Raw genomic sequence first — 25,085 nt, 5'->3', positions numbered from 1 at the left:
TTTACCAAGTTTTACCATTTCTGTGAAATACAAAACAATGTCCAATCAAAAGTATAATGTGCTTCACTAAAAATGAATCGACAATCGTTTGTGTCCTTCCACTAATATGAAGCCAAAAAACCTTTTGCGGATGTTCGTTGTCATCTGATTGATTCTGGGATTGTTTAGGAATGCTCTTAGTGCTAGAATAGTCATTTTATAAAAAAAGATCCTTCAAAGTCGCTTTTGCATTATTGGCTCCCAGGCCAATGGAAATGCTAACTCAAAACAATTTCCCCTCTAACAAGAACTGACTAATCGGTCATGTAGCAGTAAAACAATTCTAGTAAACCTAAATAAAGCCACATCGGTGGTTATGCCAAAACGGTGAACAAGCGTATGAATTTAACAGTCATTACCATTTTGCTTTACTCAGACCAACCCAAAGTATGTTTTCGGAACTGCTGCGATGTAAAGGGCAAATGGGATTTCTAGCTAACGAACCGAATTTTATCCTTGCAGCTAATTATTATTCTCGTGCGGCTTTTCCGTGTAAAGTAGTCATGTAGAAAAAGCAGCGAAAAAAATTTATAATTTCGCACAAACTGGTTAAAATCATTTTATTATTGAACGGAAATCACTGAAATGTAGGTAGCCTATCAAGCATATCAAATTTGAGGAAGAAAAAAAAACATAATTATAAACCCTATGTTACAATTACTCATACAATACCATACGGACGTGTCATTTCACTTGCAGATACTAAAGAAATTGGTACAATCTGGCCGATTGGAAATTACTACCGGGGGCTGGGTGATGACGGACGAAGCGAACGCTCATCTGTACGCAATGGTTGACCAGCTAATTGAAGGTAAGTTTCATCATCAAACTCAAACGCTATTCACTTCCGAATTCAAACGCTCTAATAAACTTCCTCTACTTGCAGGACACCAGTGGGTAAAGGCGAACCTAAACATAACGCCCAAGACGGGCTGGAGTATTGATCCGTTCGGGCATGGCAGTACCGTGCCGTATTTGCTAGCTGCTTCCGGTTTCAAGGGCACGATCATTCAGCGCATCCACTACGCCTGGAAACAGTGGTTCGCCCGCCACCGGTACGGAGATTTCCTCTGGACGCCGTACTGGAAAAATCCCTCGGACGGTGGCGCCAGTCAGGCGCGCGCTCACAGCATGCTAACGCACAACATGCCGTTCGACATCTACTCGATCAAGCACTCGTGCGGTCCGCATCCGTTCATCTGTCTGAACTTTGACTTCCGCAAGATCCCGGGCGAGTACACCGAGTACTCGATCAAGGCGCAGTTCATCACGCCGGAAAACATCGAAGCCAAGGCGGACCTGCTGATGGAGCAGTACTCCCGCACGGCCTCGCTGTTCCCGCACAACGTGGCGCTCATCCCGGTCGGGGACGATTTCCGCTACAACAAGGAGAAAGAAATGGAGCAGCAGTACACGAACTACAAGAAGCTGATCGACTACATCAACGAGCATCGGGCGAAGTACAACGCCGAGATCAGCTTCGGCACGCCGGTGGACTATTTCAACGCGATCCGCGAACGGTACGATCGGTTCCCGACGCTCAAGGGCGACTTCTTCGTGTACGCCGACATCTTCAACGAGGGCCGGCCGGCCTACTGGTCCGGCTACTTCACCACCCGCCCGTACTACAAGATACTGAGCCGCGAGCTCGAGCACAACCTGCGCAGCCTGGAGATACTGTTCACGATCGCTTTCAACCGGGCGCGGCAGACCGGCAGCTCGAACGCGTTCAAAATTTACGAAAAGAACTACGAAAAGATGATACTGGCGCGGCGCAATCTGGGGCTGTTTCAGCATCACGACGCCATCACCGGCACCTCGAAGGCGAACGTGATGCGCGACTACGCGCTGCGCCTGTTCGAGAGCATCCAGGACACGGTGAAGCTGCAGGAGAAAACGATCGAACTGCTGGTGCAGCGGAAACCGCACGACCAGCAGCAGCACGGCTTCCTGATCGGCGAGCTCGAGCGGGACAACTTTGGCAAGCTGCCGCGCAAAACGCCCATCATCGTGACGGAGGGCCGCAGCACGGACTTTATCGTGTACAATGCGCTCGCCCAGGAGCGGCTCGAAGTCGTCACGATACGCACGCTGACGCCGCGCGTCAAGATACTGGACGCGGCCGGCAAAGCGATCGACATCCAGATCAACCCGGTGTGGAACATTACCGAGACGTCGTACACGTCGCGCAAGATCGTCCCCTCGGACAAGGAGTACGAGGTGATGTTTGTGGCCCGGCTGGCGCCGCTCTCGCTCACCACCTACACGGCGGCGTACGACGAGGACGGCTACCAGGGCAAGATGGCCACGCTGTACTGTACGGAGTGTCAGGACGAGAAGACGAAAGCGTTCGAGGTGCGCACCAAGCAGCCGGGCGACATCCAGCTGGAGAACTACAAGATGCGGCTGCTGTTCGACGAGCAGAGCGGCTTCCTCAAGTCGGTCACGAAGAAGCACATGGGCAAGCAGATCCAGTGCGCGATCAAGTTCGCCGCGTACAAGAGCGCCCAGTTCCATTCCGGCGCGTACCTGTTCAAGACCGATCCGGAGCAGCGCAACTCGGAAAAGGACGTGCTGGAGCAGTACAGCGACATGACGATCCTGATCACGTCCGGCCCGCTGGCCAGCGATGTGACCGCCATTTACGGGCCGTTCTTAGCGCACACGGTGCGCATCTACAACTCGAACAGCGTGCTGGACAGCGCGATCTACATCGAGAACGATATCGACTTCGAGGCGCCGCCGAAGAACCGCGAAACGGAGCTGTTTATGCGCTTCGTGACCGACATCGAGAATGGCGCTAGCGAAAACCCGGAGTTTTACTCCGACCTGAACGGCTTCCAGTACCAGAAGCGCGTCAAGGTGTCGGCCATCGGGGTGGAGGGTAACTACTTCCCGATCACGTCCGGCGCCTTCATCCAGGACGATCGGATGCGGCTTACACTGCTGACGACGCACGCCCAGGGTGCGGCAAGCCTCGAGCCGGGCCAGCTGGAGGTAATGCTCGACCGGCGCACGCTGTACGACGATTACCGCGGCATGGGCGAAGGTGTGATCGATAGCCGGCTGACGCGGCACCGGTTTTGGCTGACGCTGGAAACGATCGACGCACAGCAGTCACCGAACGTGGAACCAGCCGCACCGAATGGGCAGGAGGAACGGGAGCCCCAACAGCAGCAGCAGAAGGAAAGCAGCACCACTACCTCCGACCCGTACCAGCTGCCCAGCATCTTTGCCAATGCGCTCGCGAACGGGCTCAACTATCCGGCCAACCTGTTCATCGTCGAACGGTACGACGAGAGCAATCAGCTCGAGCTGAACCGAGCGGTGCGGCTTCTGCGCGTCCAGTTTCCGTGCGATCTGCACATGCTGAATCTGCGCACGCTCACCGAAAACAATCTACCCCTGTTTCCCTCCAGCTCGGCGCTGCTCGTACTGCAGCGGCAAGGGTACAGCTGTCGGATAGGGGGCGAGGAGACGATCGCTTACTTCTGCGGTAACGGCAGTAGCAGCAGTAGCAGTAGTGGTAGCAGCAGCACTAGCAATCCTGCCAACAATGCTGTCATCGATGGCGGCGGCGGTGGAGAAAGAGACGGAGGTGGTGGTGGTAATGAGATCAATCAGCATCATCCGACGGAGCCACGGGAGCTGCAACTGTTCCGGCGGTTACGAATCGACGCGATCCAGGCGACCTCACTGACCGGGCTGCATCCGGGCGAACGGCTCGTCTCCTTCACCGACATCTATCTCGAGCCGATGGCACTCAAGACATACAATCTGACCTTTGCAAAGTAAACCTCACATTGCACTGACGAACCCCCCTCCCGCAGTAAGGAGGGGGGGATGAGTTCCAAAGGGCAGCATCGCGTAAAAGCTGACGCGCGCACTCCAAGCATTCCACAGTCGAAAGGGAGAGTATCCTCAACGGAAAATGGAAGATAGTAGCAGCCGGCGAAAGGGATGAAGAAATAATCCTCTTCGGGCAACTCTAGGACATAAAACAAGGGAAAACTCCTCAGCGTGTGTGTGTGTTTGTATTCAATTAGTCAACAATTAGGAGAAACGGTGGGCCCGAGACACAAGCGCCAAGACGTTAGACCACACATGACAGTAAATACCACTAAATGAATGGAATCTCACGAACAACAATGGATGGATAAAAAGCTCTCTCTTCGTTCTCTATCCATCTTTACACAATTTTTTCCTTCTCTTTCTCTCTCTTTCTCTCTCTCTCTCTCTCTCTCTCTCTCTCTCTTTCTCTATCTTTGTCTCTTCCAAACTCGTAATGCAGTTTACGAGAATAGTTAATTTTAATGGAATATTTTTAACGATCTGTTCGGGTGCGTTCGTGTGCATGTGTATGTGTTTGGACAAACCCGAAAGCGTATCCTGTTGGCAGGATACTAAACTAATGTAGCAACGCATACAAGCACATACGAAACGAAACCATCGTCATTCGTTCTATCCTTTTACTCCCCATTTAACAAGCGAAAAGACAAACGCGCCTGTTGGACACATACACACAGAGAAACTGGAACTATACTTTCCATCCATAAGAAAAACATGACGCTAGTGTAATTTAACGTTAGGATAGTGTGTAATGGACAAGGGTTCACACCAAACCAAGGGCCCGGGTTGAATCCCGGATGAACGAATGGATGAATGGCTGGATGGTTGGATGGATATGCAGGGCAATTAAAGAAAACACAGATAAAACTAGGCATGTTATTAAAATGATAAAGCAAACCACAACACTAATTTAATTGCACGTGGTAGTTCACACACACACATACAGAGAAAGACACACTCACACAACTATATACACTTAGTGAATAAAACAAAAAAACACTACCGACAAGTGGGATAACTTACACAACTAGCGCGTGGGAAAGAATTTAGGAAGTGTAAAACAGTAGCTTAAGAAATAAGCAAATGATTGCGCAGTGGCAGGAGGCAAATGCATGGTGCAGAAGAAAGTAATAGGAGACAACAACAAAAGCGAGAAGTACAGTGAAGTAGGGAAAAACGAATTTGCCCTCGTAAAGAAGGGAAAGGAAAGTAGGTGAACATGACAAAAGTATTGTAAAAGAAATGAAAAAAAAACACGAGTGTGTGTACGTGTGTGCAGATGTGTACTGTTAGACATACTGGACTTAGCGAAAAACGAATGGAACGAACTTATACAATTATATAGCAAACAAACAAAATGGCCCAAACATGCAATGGGCCCGGAGGGTGCTGTTGTAGATTATATTTATGTATTTTTATTCCCTAGTTACGTCCACATACTTGTCATAACTGTTCCGTTCATTTTTCCGGCGAATGATTAACAACACGCTTTAACTGCCTTGATTGAAAAATATTATTTTGGGGTAGTACAACACACGCTTGTTACACTTTTGTTCGAGTTTCCTCCGGTTCATTCCATTCCAAGGACACACAGCCTAATACACCGCTACCAACTGTGAATTAAACGGTAAAGAGTGTTCCGTTCCGTTGAGGGGTCGAAGTGCAGGGTTGTCAAATCGTACCTCACTACGGCTGATGACGTTTCTTCAACACCAGAACACTTTTTACAGTACCCGGTACAAATCGCCTCTAGTATTAGCACCCGTTCAAGGACAACAGTTATTTGTTTAATGGATTTTTCACCTTCTTGCTAAGTCCGTCTTTTCTTACGATTTTAGACAAAAACTAGAGAAATCTGTTGTAAAGCTTTAAGTTTAAGCAAAATTAATTGGTTGACCTCGCGTGCACCTTTTTATTTTTTTATTGTTGTTACAATTCGATACAGGAACAAACACTCTAGCGCAATTGTTGTTACTCTTACTCAGAACAATACACTAATGATTTCCACCACCTCCCGTTCGAATGAGGGAATACGCTGACGGTTTGTAATAAAGATAGCTTAGCTAGCAGCAACAGCAGCAGCAGTGTAGTAGTGGTAGCCCTGCATTATGCAGTAGTTGATGGGTATAAAAAAAAATAATGTAAGGGAAAGTGCATCTGCATCCGCCATTGGGATGGGAATTATCACTTCCAACGCCCATGGTGCGATTGGTAGTTACATTCTCTGCGCTATCTTTAAGTCACCCGGTTATCGTCACTAAGAAGAGAAAGCGACGAATGACCACAGCGCGTGTGACAAGGGTTTAAGATCGAGGACTCGCGTGTTGTTCGCTTGATCTTTTTCCTTCCATTCACTTTGCGCCGCCAAGGACAATGTGGGAAAGGTGGGATCGATGTGAATTCCCGCCTGAGTGGTAGTAGTAGTTGGGTGGGTTGGAGTTTAAGCTAACAAACCAAATTAAGCGAGAAACGAATGTGAATACCACTAATAATAGAGAGTTGATGGAAAACAAACCGGCATGGGGATGAAAGATTGGAAGCGGAAAAAATACATTAAATGATATTTTAACAAAAAAAGGAAAAAGACTATTGAAACTTTGCTTACATCGAAAGAAATCATTAACCGTGTAGGATATGTCGTATGATCTTGGCTTAATGATCTAGGCTTCTACAATTGAGAAAAAAAATGATATTTCCAATAAATTCAATCGGAACACTGCATGCAACTCATGAAACTGCAACCATATTTTGATTCATATTCTGGACAGTTTCGAGCGTTTGTTTCAAACTACGGACGTTTTGATTCATATTCCGGACAGCCTCAAAATTTCATCTATAATCTTCATATTAACACGCACGCTACACTTTTTCTTATTTTTTACTTATATTTACGTCCGTGCACTTAATTTTGAGAGTCAGTGCCCTCCTGGGTCGACAGGACTACGGTCTTACTGCCAATAGGGTTTGGGTGTGGTTTTCCTCTTGCATTCAACCGAAGTAGGGGAAAGCGGGGCAAAATGGACCGGTTAAGGATGTTGATCTGTATCTTATTGATTAAACCACTTTCCACTGTTATTTTGACATCATTCTGATGCATAAGATGACGCTTTAATAACAAATATATACGTTTAAAATGGATTTTAAAAATGAACGTCAAAAATACTGAAAATGTATAGTGTGGGGTAAAATGGTCTTGCTATGGGGGATCTTACACAAAATGTCACAACACATCAAAACAAAGAGGGAAAATGGACCACAACATTGAACTTCTGGCTTTGGTTTAAGCTCTTGCATCGCGGTAGAATTGTGAGTTTAGAAATTTAAGTTTAGTATTTAAGTTTTTTGTTGAATTTATGTATTTTGTACTTTTAAAATGGTATGGATTTATTATCTACAATGTAATATAATATATAAATTAGTACACTCATACAACAATAACAAACGGGATTGAAATACGTCCGTCGTACGGGCCGGTCGGGAGCGAAGAGGCCGAAACTTGTCACTCTCTCGCTGATAGCGCGTATCATCGGGAGCAAGGTGGAATATAGAGGAGGTGTCTTCTTAGCGTTTGGCATGTTGCCATTTTGAGATTCAGTTTGACAACAGCCGTCGATATTTGTTTACAGGCAGCAGCCGCAATATCACGTTGAAAATGCCGATTTATAAAAGTTGCATGCAAAATACAAGTTTGTTGTGCTATACAAATATTTATTAAATTAAAACAATGCATTTATCATACCCGTAAACCAGCAACATTCGTCGCTTTTGACAACTGCCGTCGATCCTGGTTTTATGCTTTTTTCTAAAGCCTTGATGGCCAAATGTTCTGTATGACGACACCTCCTTTCTACCCACTTTGATCGGGAGTGATCGGCTTATCCGTCAACCGATCGGCAATCGAGACACAGGGTGATCCCAACATCCCCCCTCTTTAATCACGCTGGTACGACTCCATCCACTGCGGTTGTCTTCGAGCTCGCGTAGATCGGCGTAGAGGCTGTACCGGCGATGGTGATCCGCTATCTGCTGTTTCAAAACCAGGGGATGCAATCGTTTCCGTACCCATCTCTGACAATGGAGAAGTGCATAACAATGAGCCGGACGACGGTGACGATGACGATGACGATGACGATGATGAAACTGGCGATGACGATGATGATGATGATGATGATGATGACGACAATGAAGCTGGCGATTGTGTATCTGCATCGGAATGACATTCATCCAGTAAAATGTCTAAGGCAATCGAAGTCTGCTTAGCATACAGCTGTAAATCCTGTGCCTTAAAATCAGTCTTGTTGTTCAATCGCAGCCGTAACTGATTGATGTGTGACCGCCAACATTTACCAGCAGAATTCACCACTTGGTACATCACTTTTCCAATTCGCTTATCAATAATAGCTGGCACCCAACTCCAGGTGTTGTAATGATATTTCTTCGCATACACAGATTCACCAATGTTGAAACTTCTGGTTGAAAACTGTCCATCATCTTGATAAGGTGAAGCTTTTACAGGTGAGCGCAGCAGCTCTAGGCAAGTACGAATCTTGCGACCAAACATAACTTCTGCCGGTGTTTTCATGCCTTCCAACTGCTTATTAGGTGTACTTCTATATGTTAAAAGAAACATGTCCAATGCTTCCTGCAACGACACCTCTCCCTCCCATTATAACAGTGCAAATTGTAGCATACTAAACACCTGAATTTTGACATTTTAGTTTTCAAAAAACCACAAAAAATTTAAATAGTGATCTTTTCGACAAATACTACCGCAAAAAAAAATCCATGAATAAAAATCAAAGTTTATTTAAAAAATCATAAGATTTCGAGCAGACGATATCATTCGCAACCCTCGCAATGTTTCTACTGTTTTTTGGTTTCGCATTGAAGTTATGCATCGCTAGAACTAGAACGGCGATACGATTGTTTAAATACTAAACTCCAACGGAAACCACCAGCACTGAAGCAAGTGAGATTTGAGTAATGGTCGGTAGTGATGAAAACCACGTACAGTGTCGGACAAATCAATAGGGACCACCTTATAATGTTTTATTCACTTATCACATTTCATTGCCTAAAGTCAATCAATATTTACCAAATTTTCATGAGAGCACTTTTCGGATGTTGGCTTAAAGTCTGCTTTGAAAGTTTGTTGATAAGTCAACAAATAAGAAAGTTATTATAAGAAATGTAAAAAAACCCCAAAAATCATGCGACAAAATAATAGGACCAGTATAGATTTTTTTTTATTTTAACCATTTATAATTATTAAATAACAGCTCCAGCTTTTAATTCGCAATGTGGCCAGCCCGTACATTTGAAAAACTAAAGAAAATAACAAAACAGCCTTATCCTGGGCTAACTTGATAGCATTTAATATTTTGTTGCATGCCCTTTGTTCCGGATGACAGCTCGCATCCTTTTAGGCATGGATTCCACCAAACTTTTACAAGTCGATGGCGGAATGCTGTACCAAGCATTCTCTATATGCTTCCACAGTTTCTCTTTAGTTCGAGAACCTGCCGGTAGAAGCTTAGCTTTAACAATCTTCCACAGGTTCTCGATCGGATTCAGGTCAGGCGATTGTGCAGGCCAATTCATGACGTCAATTTTTTGATCAACAAACCATTTTTTAACTGCTTTTGCAGTATGTTTTGGATCGTTGTCATGCATGAATTGCCATTTCAATGGCATCTCCCACTCTGCATGAGGCAACATGACAGTTTGGATGATGTTTAAGTATCGGTGTTGGTCCATGATATCTTTTATCCAAAAGATAGGACCGACACCGTACCAAGAGAAACATGCCCAAACCATTATGTTGCCTCCGCCGTGCTTCACGGTTTTTAAAGTGTACTGTGGCCGGTAGGCGGTATTCTTTGGACGACGCACAAAGCGTTTCCCATCCGAACCTACCAAGTTCACTTTGGACTCGTCCGACCACAGTACATTTCGCCACTTATTCAGGTTTTCACCTGCCCAGTCGTAGTGCTCTCGAGCAAACTGCAACCGGGCTTGAACGTGGCACCGTCGAAGCAACGGAACTTTTCGGGGATTCCGGCCGACCAGGTTGTTTTCAAATAGGCGACGCTGCACTGTCCGATCACTTACGGAAAGTTGCAGCTCGTCCCTAATTGCCCTTGCCGACTTGAAAGGATCAGCCTTGCACAATCGCGTCATCCGAGCATCATCCCTAGCGGATGTCTTGCGTGGCCGACCCGTTGGTATTTTCGTGCCCGTGCTATGCAGCGCGTTATACACGAATGTTTTGGATCGGCCAAGTATTTCCGCGATTTTACGCTGGGAGTACCCAGCAGCGGACAAACGTTTGATATCTACACGCTGTTGTTGTGTGGAGTGTGCACTACGGCCCATCGTTGGAATTCCTTCAATTAAGCACTTGAAGTAGTGCACCCAAAAATACACGAGCTAATTGATCGTGTGAAGTGTTCTAGGCAACGGCTTAGAACACAGTGTAAGCGATCCAGCGCTGTGACGCGCTTTTATACCCATAGACGAAGGTACTCACTACTATTTCGTCTCTCAGTGCAAAGGGAGCTCAAAACCCTCAAGCGAGTGCCGTAATATTCTCGCATTAGTAAATTAGAGCATGTTAATTAAAGACACAGCGAATTGCCACTGCGCTAAGCGTTTCTACAAAAAAATGTGTACGCATTAGTTCACTAATTTAAGTTAAGTTATCCGACAACTCAATAACATCAAAAACAGTTATTTAATAATAATAAATGATAATTATTTCAAAATTTTCTGAACTGGTCCTATTATTTTGGCGCATGATTTTTGGGTTATTTTTAAATTTCTTATCATAACTTTTTTGTTTCTTAACTTTTCACCAAATTTTAAAAACATTCTTAAAGTAAACATTCTAATAATGCTTTCATGAAAGTTTGGCAAAGATTGATTCACTTTAAGTCATGAAATATGATAAGTGAATAAAAAATTGATAAGTGGTCCTATTGATTTGTCCGACACTGTATCTGACCACACGACCATTAATTTAGATTTTTGCTCAGAAAGTTAGAAGAGTATGTACCCAAACAACCAAAATTGTTTAAGCAGCCAATTTTGGCAAGCTAAAGATCGCTACTTGAAATCGTTTTTTGCTGTAGAACAGTATCAGAATTCCAGGTGGTCCTTCTAAATAGTGCCTAAGCAGCTTCCTTATGCAAGGGCGTCGGGAATAATTTTTCTTTGTATTTTATTTTCAAGCAAAACGTCATCATTGCAAATGAATCATTAAAAGGCTATAAAGTTCCACCAAGTTCAGTTCACGTTCTTTAAAAGCCTTAACGTTCCTTTGTCAACCCTGCAGATAGTACCTATCAGCCGCAAAGTTCCAAAGAGTACCGTGTGCTTGTTAAAAAGCTTTATGGTTCCACCAATTACCGTTTCATCTCGTATAATATTGCGATTATTTGGATGATTTTAATAATATAACGATTATGAAAAACTAAGTTGAGATTGTTCCTACAAAACACCACACATTTAGTTTGACAGATAAAATCGGATGCGGCGTCCGACGAAATCAAATTTTTTTGATTCCATCGTACGACGAAATCGCACGTCCGACGTTATCTGTCAAATCTCATATAAAATTTTGACAGGCCTTCCGATAAAATCGCATCCGATGGAGCACAGGCACGGGCCTGAATATAACTGTTTTAAACCTTTTGAAATAGTTTTTGACATTCGATCAAAACGGAAATTATTTGGCAATTTAAAATTGATGTGTCAAATCATTACAATTTGCTCAAGGTGTCTTTATTAGGAAGGTGAATTGTTAGCGCGTTTCCCGGGCGCCATCATTGAGTATTGTTATGTCAAATCGCATACAATTTTCTATACCCCCCTCAAGCCCTCCCCGATTTTAATACCGGAGCCCCCAGTATTGTTATGTCAAGTCGTGAAATGTCAATTTGCTCTGAAGCACTTCACCTCCTAATCAAGGTGTATGGATATTAGGAGGTGAAGTGCTTCAGAGCAAATTGACATTTCACGACTTGACATAACAATACTGGGGGCTCCGGTATTAAAATCGGGGAGGGCTTGAGGGGGGTATAGAAAATTGTATGCAATTTGACATAACAATACTCAATGATGGCGCCCGGGAAACGCGCTAACAATTCACCTTCCTAATAAAGACACCTTGCTCCTAATATCCATACACCTTGAATTTGCTCAAAGAATTGTCAAATTTAGAAAACCACGTAGGGTAACTGTACCAATTTTCGGCAGTGTACCTATTTTCGGCAGGGTAGCTAAAAACGTGAAATTCTGCACAAATGCGGTAAAAAATTTCACAAAATACAATTTTGTAGTGAAAGTGTACTTATTTGATATTCACATACGAAGTTTCACACCATTTCATTTCGTATTATCCAAAATATCAAATAAATTGTGCTTTTTTTCGGCAGCTTTGCTGTCAGCCAATCTTTCGGCAGGTTTTGTGATTAAGAGAATCAGAACAGTAAAACAATGAAAAAGTGGTGTATATTAAAGATTTTATGCGTATTTAATTTATTCTAACTTGTTCGGAATTTTAAAATCACGATAAACAGGTTATTTTTCACTTTAAATGCTGCCGAAAATAGGTACACAGTAAATGTTCATTTTTGACAGCTCAATGTTGTGGGCTCCTGCCGAAACTCGAAACAATAACACACTTTGTATTTGGCTGAATATTCCTTTTAAAATTGATCAGAACACTACACTGCGTATGTCGACACATAATATGACCGTTCTTGTACCAAATATCATCAATTTTACGACAAACAATGCACTAACTTAAGAGAAAAATAAATATTTGTAAGCCAGTTCGCACCGTACGCTATAACCATCAAACTGTCAATGGCTGCTCTGTTTAAACGTCGCATCAAGATGGCTGTCAAAACGGGCCAAAATAAGCAACATAAAATTAATAATTAAAGTGCTTTTTAACACCAATCTTAGTGTTGTGGACAGACCGCTGCCTCATCCTGAGGGCTCACTGTTGACAGCAGGGCTGTCATCCTGTGACGTCCTCAGTGAGGATCGCGGCGCGAGCAGGACCAGCCGTCCTCTCCCCGCATTGCGTGTGTGTTGTTTATATTATTTATTACCAATGTTAATTGTACCCATACCAAAGATAGTGACAAAATATATATTCTGTTTGTGCCGTACACACCACCGTCTATGTTCATTTGTGCGGACACAACAGTGGCGACGAGGATGGGATCCTCCTCGCGTAGGGGGGGATCCTACATCGAACCGACGCAGCGCCGAGACCACCATCGCGGTTCCACCATCGCGCAACCGCCATCGCGCAGGATGGGCACGCTCGGGCTTGCGCGAAGCCCCAAGAGGATCCTCACTCCGCTGCAGCGTATTCCGGCTAAGGCGAGGGGACATTCCGCCTTGGACCGACGACACACGGCATCACCGCCGCCCGCTGCAGCGTCATCGGACACGCTGGTGCAGCATCGACGTCGCGGCACCACAGCCGCCCTCCTGCACCAGCATCATCGCGGAGCCCGATAAGGCACAGTGCTGAGGCATTTCGGCTGCCCCCTGTGGACCTTCATCGCCGGCGCTCCAGCTACACAGGATCTCGACGGCGACACCACTGTCGCCCCTGTGCAGCACCATTCACATGTGTCCCGAGTGCACAGTCGTCGTGCGCGGCATCACGGTCGCCCGCTGTGCACTCGCGTCGTCATCATCATCACCATCATCCTGCGCGCCCTGCACAGCAGTTCACCGGTAGCGACATCACGGTCGCCCCTGTGCAGCGGTTCCGGCTGAGCGGTCCAAGCGCGCGCGGCACCACGGCCGCCCCCTGCTCAGCCGCACATTGACGCCCCAACGGCAGCAGCATCCGGAGAGCTGCCTCATCAGGATCATGGGCGTCCGGTGCAACGGCCTACGACAACAGCATCATGCTGCAGTTGCACTAACAACAACAGCACCAACAACAACAACAACACCACAGCGGCTGCATCGGAACGAGCGAGCGCAGCACATCGGCTGCCCCCTGTTGCAGCCCCCAACGCTCCTCCCGTTCGAGCGTTAGGCACGGAGGCCGGTCAACACTCTCCTCCCTCCCGTTTTACACAGCGCCACTTGAGCCGTACGCTTGCCACGCCGGTTTTAATTACATTAAAACCGCTGCGTCGGCTTAAGCCGTACCGGCTTAATTAAAACGGGGAGATGTTGTGGACAGACCGCTGCCTCATCCTGAGGGCTCACTGTTGACAGCAGGGCTGTCATCCTGTGACGTCCTCAGTGAGGATCGCGGCGCGAGCAGGACCAGCCGTCCTCTCCCCGCATTGCGTGTGTGTTGTTTATATTATTTATTACCAATGTTAATTGTACCCATACCAAAGATAGTGACAAAATATATATTCTGTTTGTGCCGTACACACCACCGTCTATGTTCATTTGTGCGGACACAACACTTAGGAAAGTAAGAGTCTAAAATTGCTTTAAACATTTTTTTGTACATATTTACATAGATAATAACATTTTCTGACCCGTATTCGCGCTGCCGAAAATAGGAACACAACCTGCCGAAAATAGGAACAAACTGCCGAAAATAGGAGCAAAATCAATGTTTGCATTTTCACGAATATTTATGAAAAAGGGCTTTGAACCGGCAAATAAAAAATATTGTAACATACTATGATAGTTTATCAACCAGAATAACAACACTTTCAAGAAAAATAATGAAAAATATTGATGTGTGAGCAATTTTTGTGAAACTGCTGCACTAGCCTGCCGAAAACTGGTACAGTTACCCTATCTCCGAATCCGCGTATAAGGCTGGAAATAGACGAACCGAGATCGTCGCGGTACCGCGAAATTCGCGCTTTGTTTATAACAGTTGTAGAACAGTAGAGCTGTCAAATCTTCCGCGCCTCCAATCGTGCCTGCTGTTTCGCAGAGATACCCAACTTCGGTATTGCTGAGATTTTCGCGGTAGCGCGAACCGATTATTTTTACTTTTTCTGGCGGATTTGTGTGAAAACTCAAGTCGAGAAATGAGTTTTGTATTTTATTTTGCATAAACTATGTGAAATAAATAATTTGATTCGCAAATTGATAGAAAAATATTTCTTCTTGGCACATTCAATCGTCACCAGACCTCGGATGGTTCCATACACGAACCGCGATTATCTCGCCTATCTGTCAGATTTTATAACATAATTGACAGCTCCAGTCATACGCGATTTTCGCGGTACCGCGATGATCTCGATTCGTCTATTTCCAGCCTAAGAGGTGCCGTGTATCTCGGGGACCGCCTGTACTCTATGTCTATTAGAATGGTAATGTACGGATAGCGCCAATCGGCTTGACAGCTGACCGAAACACAACTGTCAAACACATCGCTGTCGCGCAAAACGTTACTTGGGCATTGAACCGACGTCAATTGACAACAATTCCATTTGCTAAATTCGCCACCCGATACTTCTGTGATTCCTATTTTCTTTCGCTCGCGTTCATTAAGGCTTCTATTGGTTTCCAAGTGAGAGTGCGCAACACAATGTTTGCCCGGTGCTCCTCATCCCTCGTGCGACCTTCGGCGCAGGTAAGCAGACGAAAAGGGGCGAAGGTGAATTTTGCATAACATTGCGCGATCAACATGTTCCGCGTCACCACACCTCCCCTCGCCCATCGACCGATGATAACGAGAGATAACGAACGGCTGTACGGCTGCCGTCCTCCGGAACAAGACGGAGACGGACCGACTGGAAGTTTCCAACCTTTGTACTCTCTCTCTCAATTGAAATTAATTATATAATTCGCACTATTGTGCGCGCATCGGCCAAAATCGTAAACGGTATCAATTGTTTTCGGCAGGGTTTTCGGCGCTTCCAGAGCACGCTGGTGCTGGCAGAACACAACAATGAGACGCTGAACCCGATCACGGCCAACGCGGTCACGGCGGCAAAGAAACTGGGCGGTGATGTGACCGTCCTCGTCGCTGGCACCAAGGTCGGCCCGGTTTCGGAAGCCGCCGCCAAGCTGGACGGCGTCAAGAAGGTGCTGGTGGCCGAGGGCGACGCGTACAAGGGTCTGCTGGCGGAGTCGCTCACCCCGCTCATCCTGGCCACGCAGGAGCAGCTCAAGTTCACGCACATCGTCGCCGGGGCAACGGCTTTCGGTAAAGCGGTGCTGCCCCGCATCGCCGCCAAGCTGGACGTGTCGCCCGTGTCGGACATTATCGGCGTCCAGTCGGCCGATACGTTCGTGCGCACTATCTACGCCGGCAACGCGATCCAGACGGTCAAGTCGAAGGATCCGGTGAAGGTGATCACGGTGCGCGGCACCAACTTTGAGCCGACCGGTGCTGCCGGCAGTGCGGCCGCCATCGAGAAAGCGCCCGAGGGCGATTTTGCGAGCAAAACGACCGAGTTCGTCAGCCAGGAGCTGACCAAGTCGGACCGACCGTCGCTCACGGCGGCGAAGATCATCGTGTCCGGCGGGCGGGGCATGAAGTCGGGCGACAACTTCAAGATGCTGTACGATCTGGCAGACAAGTGGGGTGCCGCGGTCGGAGCGTCCCGTGCCGCCGTCGACGCTGGCTACGTACCGAACGATCTGCAGATCGGCCAGACGGGCAAGATTGTGGCGCCCGAGGTGTACGTGGCCATCGGCATCTCCGGTGCGATCCAGCATCTGGCCGGCATGAAGGACTCGAAGACGATCGTGGCCATCAACAAGGATCCGGAAGCGCCAATCTTCCAGGTGGCTGACTACGGGCTCGTTGCCGACCTGTTCAAGGTGGTGCCAGAGATTAACGAAAAGTGCTAACGCACACACTAAACACACAAACACACGAATGCCTTGTTGAGGGAGACAAGGCAACACTCTCGTTGCGTTTTCAATCACCTCTCGAAGGGGGCTGTCGCTCTCGAATTGCTGACCCCCTGTACTAAGCAACAGTGTCCTGTTGGGTGGATTTTGTAAAGTGTGTTGTATTAGTTATAGGCGCAAAAATTTAGCTACAGTATATCAACATATGAAGGCTTAGAGGCAGAACTATCCGTTTTCATTGGTCCACATGGCGCGTGCAGCAAGCAATAGGGGTTTCCGGATTTTTACTTCTTCGGTGCAATAATTCCTTCCAGTTGGGCCTGCGGAGAAGAGATTGTGTTGTAAGAAACAAACAAAAAAGACAGGACAACCGATCGTCAATAAATGTATCCGTTTTCATAAAACAAACACACAGTGAGGCAAATGTGTCGAGTCGCATACCTTAAGCTGTGCGTTAGTTTTCTTAAGGAAGGCAATCTCCTCCGAGTGTTTCTTCTCCTCGGACGCACGCAGCTCCGCGTTCCTTCGCTCGGCCTGGTCCGCCTTGATCTTCATGTCGCTGATCGAGTTGAGCAGCATCTCCTTCTCGTGCTCCACCTGCTGGATCTGCTCCTGCAGCTTCTCCTTGCCCTCCTGGGCCTGCAGCGCCTTCCGGATGCCGAACGAAACCGAGCTGCAGTACAGCGTCTCGTACGCCTCGAGCGACATTGCAATCTCGTCCCGCACGCGCAACAGCAGCAGGCCCCGCTCGGTACAGTTGATGGTGACCTGGCGGATCAGCTCGTCGAAGCACTGGGTGTAGAGCTCGCGCCTCACCGGACAGATGCCCGTCTCGCGGGCCTGCGTTTGCTGCAGGCGGGTGTCCAGCATCTCCTGCAGGTTGATCACGTCCTGGCGGGTTGCGGGCGTGCTCGACACGGTTTGCGTCCACAGCTGCCCATCCTCTTCCCACGTTTTCGGCGGCAGGATGCAGTTCAGTATCTCCTCCGTCTCCCGCGGACTGTCGACGACGACGGCACCACCCGACCCGGGACGGCCGGTCTGTTCCTTCGATGGGGCCACATCGCCCGCCGGTTCGCGCTTTTCCACATGTTTCACCACCAGCACCGGGTTGTTGTAGCGCACCAACGTGGTTTGCAGCTCCAAATTGCGATCGGCCATGGTTGTGTTGGTAGTGGGAAGCGACGACAGTAACGGGTCCAGTCGATGTCCACCGTAAGGCACGCACGCAAGGGCGGTAAGGTGCGTTGCGAAAGTTTTTTCACACAAATTAAGGGCAACTTTCGGATTCCTATGCCAGTGAAGGATTGTGCAGCGACCAAACAGTCCCATTCACAAACCATGGCAACCAGGCATGCAGTGGAAAACGGCGAGAAGCAGCAGGTTGCTAGGATTGCAACCAAAATCAACAACTTCAACAAGTTGTACCAGATTCATGCTTGAACGTACACGCACACCGTAGTTTCATTCAAATGCATCACGTGGACAGAACAGCACGTTTTAATGTCCGTTGCTTTAATGGTCAGTGATGTGTTTCGAGGGCACATTTTCCAAAAATCATCCCCTATAAACGGCATTCTTTATGTTCATCCCCAATTTTGAACGACTTTTTTAACTTCGAATGTCGGCACCATTCGTCCCGCCATTTGAATTTTCGAACATGCTCCACAAACGTCAAACGTCCTGTAAACAATAACAAACCCGATGCAATAGAACAGCTGCACAGCTGCAGTTTACCGGCCGGCAACGAAGCTACTTCCCGACCATGGATGAAGATGACGAACTATTGGCCGCGCTGGACATACCGCCGCCCGCAAAACAATCGGCCGTAAGCGAAACAAGCGCTCCCTCCAACACAACAGCGACGACAGCAGAAACACCGACTACCGCCCCAGTCGTGGTGGCGGCCAAGGTAAACAAAAGCCACTGCATCCTGGTCAACCAGAAGCAGCGCGGCAATCCGCTGCTGAAAGCCATCCAGACCATACCCTGGGAGTACGATGACGTCGTGCCGGACTACGTGGTCGGGGCGAGCGCCTGCATTCTCTTCCTGTCGCTGCGCTACCACAACCTCAACCCGGACTACATCCACGCCCGGCTGAAGCAGCTGGGCAAGATGTACGAGCTGCGCGTGCTGCTGGTGCAGATCGACATTTCCGAGCCGCAGAATGCGCTCAAGCATCTGACGCGCATCTGCCTGCTGGCCGATCTGACGCTGATGCTGGCCTGGAACGCGGACGAGGCGGGCCGCATCGTGGAGAAATACAAGCTGTTCGAGAACCGACCGCCGGACTGGATCATGGAGCGGGCGGAGAAGTATCCGCACGAGAAGCTGGTCCGCGCGCTAACCAGCATCAAGCCCGTCAACCAGACGGACGCGATGATACTGCTGCAGAACTTTGGCACGCTCGGCAAGCTGATCAACAGCAGCGAGGAGCGGCTCAGCATGTGCTCCGGGCTGGGACCGAGAAAGGTGAAGAAGCTGCACAAAACGTTTAGTGAAAGCTTTCGTAAGTAGGGCTTGGGATGGAATGCCGGAACATGCTTCGGGCTGTGGGAAAAGAGAAGAAAATAATTATGCTAAGAGTGAATAAATTTATGTGATTAAATGTGAGCTGGAAAACCAGAAACTGTGCAAGTAATAAAACCATTATTTCATTGTATCTTTGAGCTTAATTTATTTTTCAGATGAATTTATTAACTACAATGAGCAGTAGAGCCTTCGTTTCTCCTGCTTTCTTGTCCTTTCAATTATCTGCTTCTTCCTTTTCCTCGATTTCCGGTTCATCGGCTTTTGTATCCTCCTCTGTCTTCTCCTCGGCCTTTTCCTCCTCGCCGTCCTTTTCACCTACTTGGGCCGCCGGTGGCGGAACAACAGCTTCCTCAGCCGCTACCCGTTTCTTACCACGGCGTGGCTTTTCCGCAACTTCCATCGGTTCTCCCAAATCGGCTATTTCGTTGCGTATCGGCGTCGGTGCAAAGTCCTTCTTAGCAGCCGCTTCCGCCTGGCGTTGCTTTTCCGCTTCCTCGGCCTCCGCATCGGCGATCTTGATCTGTTCTTCCATCTTTTCCTGCTGCTGCTCCTGGCGCTGCTTCTCGAACAGAGTTTTCATTTTTTCCTACAGAATCAAATGCAGTTAGTAAGTAAAAAAAAAACTAGAAGCCACAAGCTACCGCAACCCATACGCACCATTTCCTCGCGGATGACGTTCACCTGCTGCATGTACATCTGGTACACAAACTGTGCCATCTGCGTCATGTCCTTCACCGTCCTGGTGGACAGTCCTTCTTCGCCCGCACTACCACTTCCACCATCCTGCAGTTGACGTTCGCCTCCTCCATACTTTTCCTCCGGATGAAGCTGCAGCTCGAGCGGACGGTTCATGAGCAGCCGGAAGGCTGGTCGCAACTCAACGCAATTCTTAAACAGCGCCACCCGGCCGAAAATGTACAGCCCCAGGCGGGCACGGCTCATGGCCACCACCAGACGCCGCACGTCCCGAATGTGACCGATGGTTTTCGTGCGCACCAGCGACAGCAGTATGTAATCGTTCTGCTGGCCCTGGTACTTGTCCACCGTGGTCACTTTGTGCGGTTTGCCAAACATCGGGTTGTTGGCGCAGCGCGACTCAATCACGTCCCGTATCAAATGCTTCTGCCCGTTGTACGTGGTGAGGATGGAAATCTTCTCCGCCGGATAGCCGAGCAGCCGCATGTACATGAACACGGCCACCACGTACTCGGCCTCGGCCAGATTCTGGTAGAAGTACGGATTCGGTTCCGATTCGCCCACGCCGTTAAAGTCCTCCACGTTGATCAGCTGGTACTCGTGCGCAAAGCCGGCGTTGGCGCGACAGTACTCCGGCCACCGGTGCACGTGCTCCAGATCGCCCAGCCGGCTGTAGCGCCACTTGTACAGCTCGCAGATGCTGGACCGGGCACGGCCCTGCCCGTCCAGATCGATCGTCGGCACGCCCAGCCGCACCAGCCGCGTGAACAGCGACTGCTCCATGTTGGAGTACTTCTGGAACGCCATGTTCTTGATGACGGGCGGCAGCTGGTGGTGATCTCCGATCATGATCCAGCGCTTCAGCCGATTGTACCCGTCCATCGGGTTCTGCAGCAGCAGCGGGATGAACGTTTCGATCTCCAGTATCTGGGCGGCCTCCTCCATCAGGATGTTGTCGTACTTGAAGCCCATCGTGACCAGCTCCTTGCGCTTGAGCGCCGCGTGCGTACACGTCATCGCGATGATCTTCGCCTCCTTCACCAGCAGATACTTGGACCGATCCAGCCCGCTGCGCAGCAGCTCGAACGCGCGGAACTCCTCCAGCTCGGCGAACATGTGCGACACGTACCGGAAGCAGCTGCGCGCAATGTCCATGTTCTCCGCGTACGTCGCCCCACCGAACAGCGGCTGCGGTGCGTCCCTGAAGAAGCGCGCGAACGGAAACTGTGCCTCGAACTGTTCGCGCGCTGGATCATCGCTGCCCTCCGTCTGCCCCTCGCCGTTCCGCTCGAACTCGCTCAGGAACTTCTCCCAGCGGGCCACCACATGGTACAGGTAGAAGTGGCCCGCCGTCTCGCACGTGTACGCCACGTCGCCGCTAACGCCGAGCGATTCCTGCAACCGCTGCACCTGCCCGAGCAGGTCGATGCGCTTCGACAGCACGTAGTTCACCCGCCCGTACCGGCTGTAGTCCTTCTCCGTCTCGAGCGACTCCTCGCCGTGGCCGAGGCGCAGCAGATGGCGCTCGTCAATGTCCAGGGCCATGATTTTCTCGAACAGCTGATTCAGCGCCTGATTCGAGTGCGTCACTATCAGCGTGCGCTGCTGCGGGTGGTTGTGGTACAGGTTGGAGATGATCTGCACCGCGACGTCCGTTTTGCCCGTGCCGGGCGGACCGACCACCAGCGTCAAGCCCGGCTGCATTCCCGCCCGGATCGCTTCGATCTGCGTCGGCGTGAAGCGGATCACGTTCTTCTTCGGCTCGTTGTACTTGTACGGACCGCGGCACGGGATGCGGTACGGTTCGACCAGGATGCGCTTCGGCAGCTCCTCCCGCTGTTCCGCGCCCTCTTCCGCCCCGTCGCCCTTCGGCACATCTTCGAACGTTAGCCGGAACGGTGGCAACAGATTCAACCCGTGCGGACGCTCCGCTGCACTCACAATCTCGTACCCCGGGAAGCTGTTGCTCACGTGCTCAAAGTCCAAAAACGTGTCGTTGAAATCGAGCACGCGCGCCTGGTCCGGCATGCGGCTGTAGTGGGCCGCCCCTGGGTCACCGTACCCGAGCAGTATATCGTGCAGCCACGGCGGCACCACACACTCCGTGTTCATCAGATGGCGGATCGTTTCCAGCACTGCCTTGAAGTTGTTTTCCTTCGGCTTGCGGCGCATGATGATGTTGAAGCCCTCGTACACGTCCTCCCTGCCGTCGTCGGCGTCGTCCCCGGGCGTCGCGTGTAGCGTCGCGTCCATGTCCAGCCGGTACTGGTTCGAGTCGAGCCAGACGCGGAACGTTCGCTGCTCGCCGGTCAGCTGCGGCCGCTGCTCGATGCCCTCCTCGATGACGCGCCCGTTCGCGTCCAGCATGCCCTCGATTTCGCAGCCCCGCACGTGCACCAGCCCTACCTGCGGCACAAAGTGCTCGCGGTAGTCGTACTTGGTGCCGATCGGTTGCGTTGGGCGCACGGTCACGAGAAAGCACACGTCGTGTTTGCGCAGATTTTCCCACTCTTCCTGCACCTCCTTGCGCACGTTCAGCGTGACGCTGACGTCGGCCCGCACGCGCGACGGCTTCTTTTCGCCGATGTGTGGCTTGGAGACTTCGACCACAGCGAACGACTGGATTGGCAGTGCCATACGGGCCCAGCCACCAAACACCACGTCCCCTTCCTCCGACTTCCAGGGCAACATTCGGCTGACGGCGTCCTCGATGTCCTGACGAATTTCATCTGTCGGGGAAAAGAGGAAAGAAAAACGTCGAAACAATTCTCCTCAGTCACACACACGGCGCTTCCACTCACATGTAGACTCCAGCCGGAAGAGATTAAAGTTCCGCAACAGATAATCGTGCAGCGTCAGGAACTGCAGATTCAGCTTCGGCAATGCCAAGCATCCCTCCCCGGAGTAAAACTCCGTCGGCACGACGTTCTCGTTCCAGATGATGTCCTCGGTCGGGTAGAGTGGCATCTCGTTCAGCGATTCTAGCTGCGACACGCGTCGCTCGTGCCGCGATATCAGCAGCTCCCGCAGGAACGTCTCGTCCGCCCGGTGCCACTCGAACGGTGGCTCCAGCTTTTCCGGGACCAGATTCAGATAGCAGGCGATTTCCCGCAGGCTGTCGCAGTCCAGCGCCCCGAAGTGCTTCTCGAGCGACTCGCGCGTATCCACGTTCGCCACGTTGGACAGGGCGAACAGGCGCAGGTTGGGGAATTTCGCAAACGCCGCCTTCTGCAGCGATTTAATCTTCGCATAGTGCAGCTGCGTCATGTCGTGGTCGGTCAGGGGATCGCCCGTTTCATCGTTTATCTCAAAGCGAGCGTAGAACTTGAGCATATCCAGCAGCTGGAAGGGAAGGAGAGAGACGTCGTGATTAGATTTTACATCGTAGCTCACACCAGCGGCGGCCGCCAGTGACGTCAGAAAGCAAATTCACAGGAATAGAAATTGTTGCTAAAAAAATAAAAAAAAACGGATTCTGCTCGCAAAAAGCTGCTGAGTTGGGGGTATTTTGTATTCTTTCTCAGAAAACAGTGCTATTTCCGTAGGGCAATGCCGACCAAAGCAACTCACTCATTTCTCATCTTTGCTTTTGTTCCCTTCAAAAACGCTGTTTCATTATCAGCAGTCGTTAATTTAAACCCCCTCATTAACATATGATCAACAACCAGCGTATCAGTGACGTCACAACAGACGAAGAAGAAGTAAACAACGCTAGGAGCCATTTAATGTGATTGTTTTGAAAATATTAACACATAACGTATAATTTTGAGCGGGCTGGGTGGCGTCGTTTGTACATCCTAATCATTGTAATGGCACTCACTTCGGTACCATACCGATTACTGATTAGAAGTTCATCCGTCAGTCGGACCATTTTTGCTGAAAAGCATTGTGAAATATTTTACTTTTTTTTTTAATTTTGGATGACCTAAGAACATGATTCCTAAAACTTACAAGTCCTATTTTTCAAACAGACTAGACAATAGACAGAGTTCCTGCTTCAAAGTGGCTGATAATTCAAACCCACACTGCAGTGATCCTCCGAATCTATAATTAATTCCCGTAAGAAATGCACTTGAAGCAGTTATTTAAGCGGCATGCATCGTTCAAGATGTTGCATCACGTAATATATCTGGCCATTCTCCCTACCCCAAAAGCAATGTGATACACAAAACCCAATATAAGTGTATCTATTTTAAGTGCGGCATCATTTCACTCGTCCATCTACGGTGGCTTACCAAAAAAAAGAACAGAACGCGTTTACAATCAAACGTCTCAAGAGGCCAGGGGCAGTAAATATTGATTACGAGTCGCATCGAACAGCATCCAATTTCACCGTTTCGTTCGAACGTCCATCAATTTAAAGACTCATACCACATACCGGAGAGAGAGAGAGAGGGCGAGAGAGATACAGAGAGAGAGAGAGATTTCACCAAATGCCATACCAAATTCCATCTTCAGAACGCAATTAATTGTATGCCCGTAGAACCATTCCTTTGCTGCTGCGGTTGCTGCTTTGTATCCCAGTGCCTCTCGATTAGGCTGCAGACGACTTCCTTTGCGAGGGATAAGATTGCTTTCCTTCTCAAGAGTTATTGGCCATTGAAACCCGAAGCGCGCACACACAAAACAAACTCAAAGCAACGGAAAACTCTGTGCAAGTGAATTGTAAACTTTTAATTCATGCAAAACAGATTAATGCTCCCAATGCTCGGGGAGTTTCAAAATGTGCTCCGGCACCGGTAATCGCTAGCAAGTGCACCAACGCGAGCCGCGTCCCGCCTTTCGCAATACAATTCCAAATCTTGGCTCTGCAAGACCAACCAACCAACAAGCACGACTCTCGCTGTGTACGCCACAATATCCATTAGGGTAAGCAATCGCATAAGGATTCGTGGTCTTATTCGCCGCCGACGTTTGCAGGGCATCTAGCCATGTCGGAAACTGCCGCAAATGGCAAAGCTCACTTCCGCTTGAAGTTGCTCGAAAGTTGCCCGCACGCGGTCTTGACCGTGATACGACCCCACGGCCAAGTGCTCTTTAACCAGCTCGGAACACACAGACCTTGAGCAAAAACAAAAAAAAAAACAACCAACTACTATCACCAGACATTGGCGGTGGCTTACATCTGTTCGTAAAACGGATAGCAAGACAGAGA

The 25,085-nt window shown here is 48.9% G+C and overlaps 5 protein-coding genes across 8 annotated transcripts in view; 3 read left to right on the top strand and 2 right to left on the bottom strand.

The window, feature by feature from the left end:
* Window positions 1–6,472, top strand: part of LOC1270912 (alpha-mannosidase 2) — a 190,355-nt gene extending 183,883 nt beyond the window's left edge. For all 4 annotated transcript variants that reach the window (XM_061651708.1, XM_061651707.1, XM_061651710.1 and 1 more), the window contains 2 exons: window positions 739–850; window positions 926–6,472. In XM_061651708.1, the coding sequence (XP_061507692.1) occupies window positions 739–850; window positions 926–3,834 (3,021 nt within the window). In that variant the 3' untranslated portion in view covers window positions 3,835–6,472. The remainder of the gene's footprint in view (window positions 1–738; window positions 851–925) is intronic.
* An 8,762-nt stretch (window positions 6,473–15,234) lies between these two features.
* LOC1278847 (electron transfer flavoprotein subunit alpha, mitochondrial) lies at window positions 15,235–17,109 on the top strand. The gene is made up of 2 exons (XM_318487.5): window positions 15,235–15,472; window positions 15,745–17,109. The coding sequence occupies exons 1-2, from the start codon at window positions 15,428–15,430 to the stop codon at window positions 16,696–16,698; spliced, it is 999 nt and encodes a 332-aa protein (XP_318487.4). The 5' UTR covers window positions 15,235–15,427; the 3' UTR covers window positions 16,699–17,109.
* On the bottom strand, window positions 16,855–18,132 carry LOC1278846 (putative inner dynein arm light chain, axonemal). Its single transcript, XM_061645268.1, has one exon. The coding sequence runs from the start codon at window positions 18,031–18,033 to the stop codon at window positions 17,098–17,100; it is 936 nt and encodes a 311-aa protein (XP_061501252.1). The 5' UTR covers window positions 18,034–18,132; the 3' UTR covers window positions 16,855–17,097.
* Window positions 18,133–18,200: 68 nt separating this feature from the next.
* On the top strand, window positions 18,201–19,364 carry LOC1278845 (DNA excision repair protein ERCC-1). The gene has a single exon (XM_318485.5). It carries the CDS (start codon window positions 18,467–18,469, stop codon window positions 19,217–19,219), a length of 753 nt encoding a protein of 250 aa, XP_318485.5. The 5' UTR covers window positions 18,201–18,466; the 3' UTR covers window positions 19,220–19,364.
* Window positions 19,355–25,085, bottom strand: part of LOC1278842 (RNA helicase aquarius) — a 40,288-nt gene continuing 34,557 nt past the window's right edge. Inside the window, exons 3-5 of the mRNA XM_003436642.2 lie at window positions 22,732–23,272; window positions 19,892–22,659; window positions 19,355–19,820 (exon numbers count right to left, since the gene is read on the bottom strand). Of these exons, the coding sequence (XP_003436690.2) occupies window positions 19,449–19,820; window positions 19,892–22,659; window positions 22,732–23,272 (3,681 nt within the window). The 3' untranslated portion in view covers window positions 19,355–19,448. The remainder of the gene's footprint in view (window positions 19,821–19,891; window positions 22,660–22,731; window positions 23,273–25,085) is intronic.

The sequence above is a fragment of the Anopheles gambiae genome, chromosome 2 (assembly GCF_943734735.2).
Source record: "Anopheles gambiae chromosome 2, idAnoGambNW_F1_1, whole genome shotgun sequence".
In the NCBI taxonomy this organism is placed as follows: Eukaryota; Metazoa; Arthropoda; class Insecta; order Diptera; family Culicidae; genus Anopheles; species Anopheles gambiae.
The sequence above is the reverse complement of the archived record's forward strand: the minus strand, read 5'-3'. Positions and strand labels throughout refer to the sequence as shown.

What these genes read in the sequence shown, in the direction of transcription:
- LOC1278847 (XM_318487.5), top strand. Translation starts at nt 15,428, where the DNA reads ATGTTTGCCCGGTGCTCCTCATCCCTCGTGCGACCTTCGGCGCAG. An exon ending in TCGTGCGACCTTCGGCGCAG is followed by an intron (nt 15,473 to 15,744) that starts GTAAGCAGACGA and finishes TGTTTTCGGCAG; the next exon opens with GGTTTTCGGCGCTTCCAGAG.
- LOC1278846 (XM_061645268.1), bottom strand. Translation starts at nt 18,033, where the DNA reads ATGGGACTGTTTGGTCGCTGCACAATCCTTCACTGGCATAGGAATCCG.
- LOC1278845 (XM_318485.5), top strand. Translation starts at nt 18,467, where the DNA reads ATGGATGAAGATGACGAACTATTGGCCGCGCTGGACATACCGCCGCCC.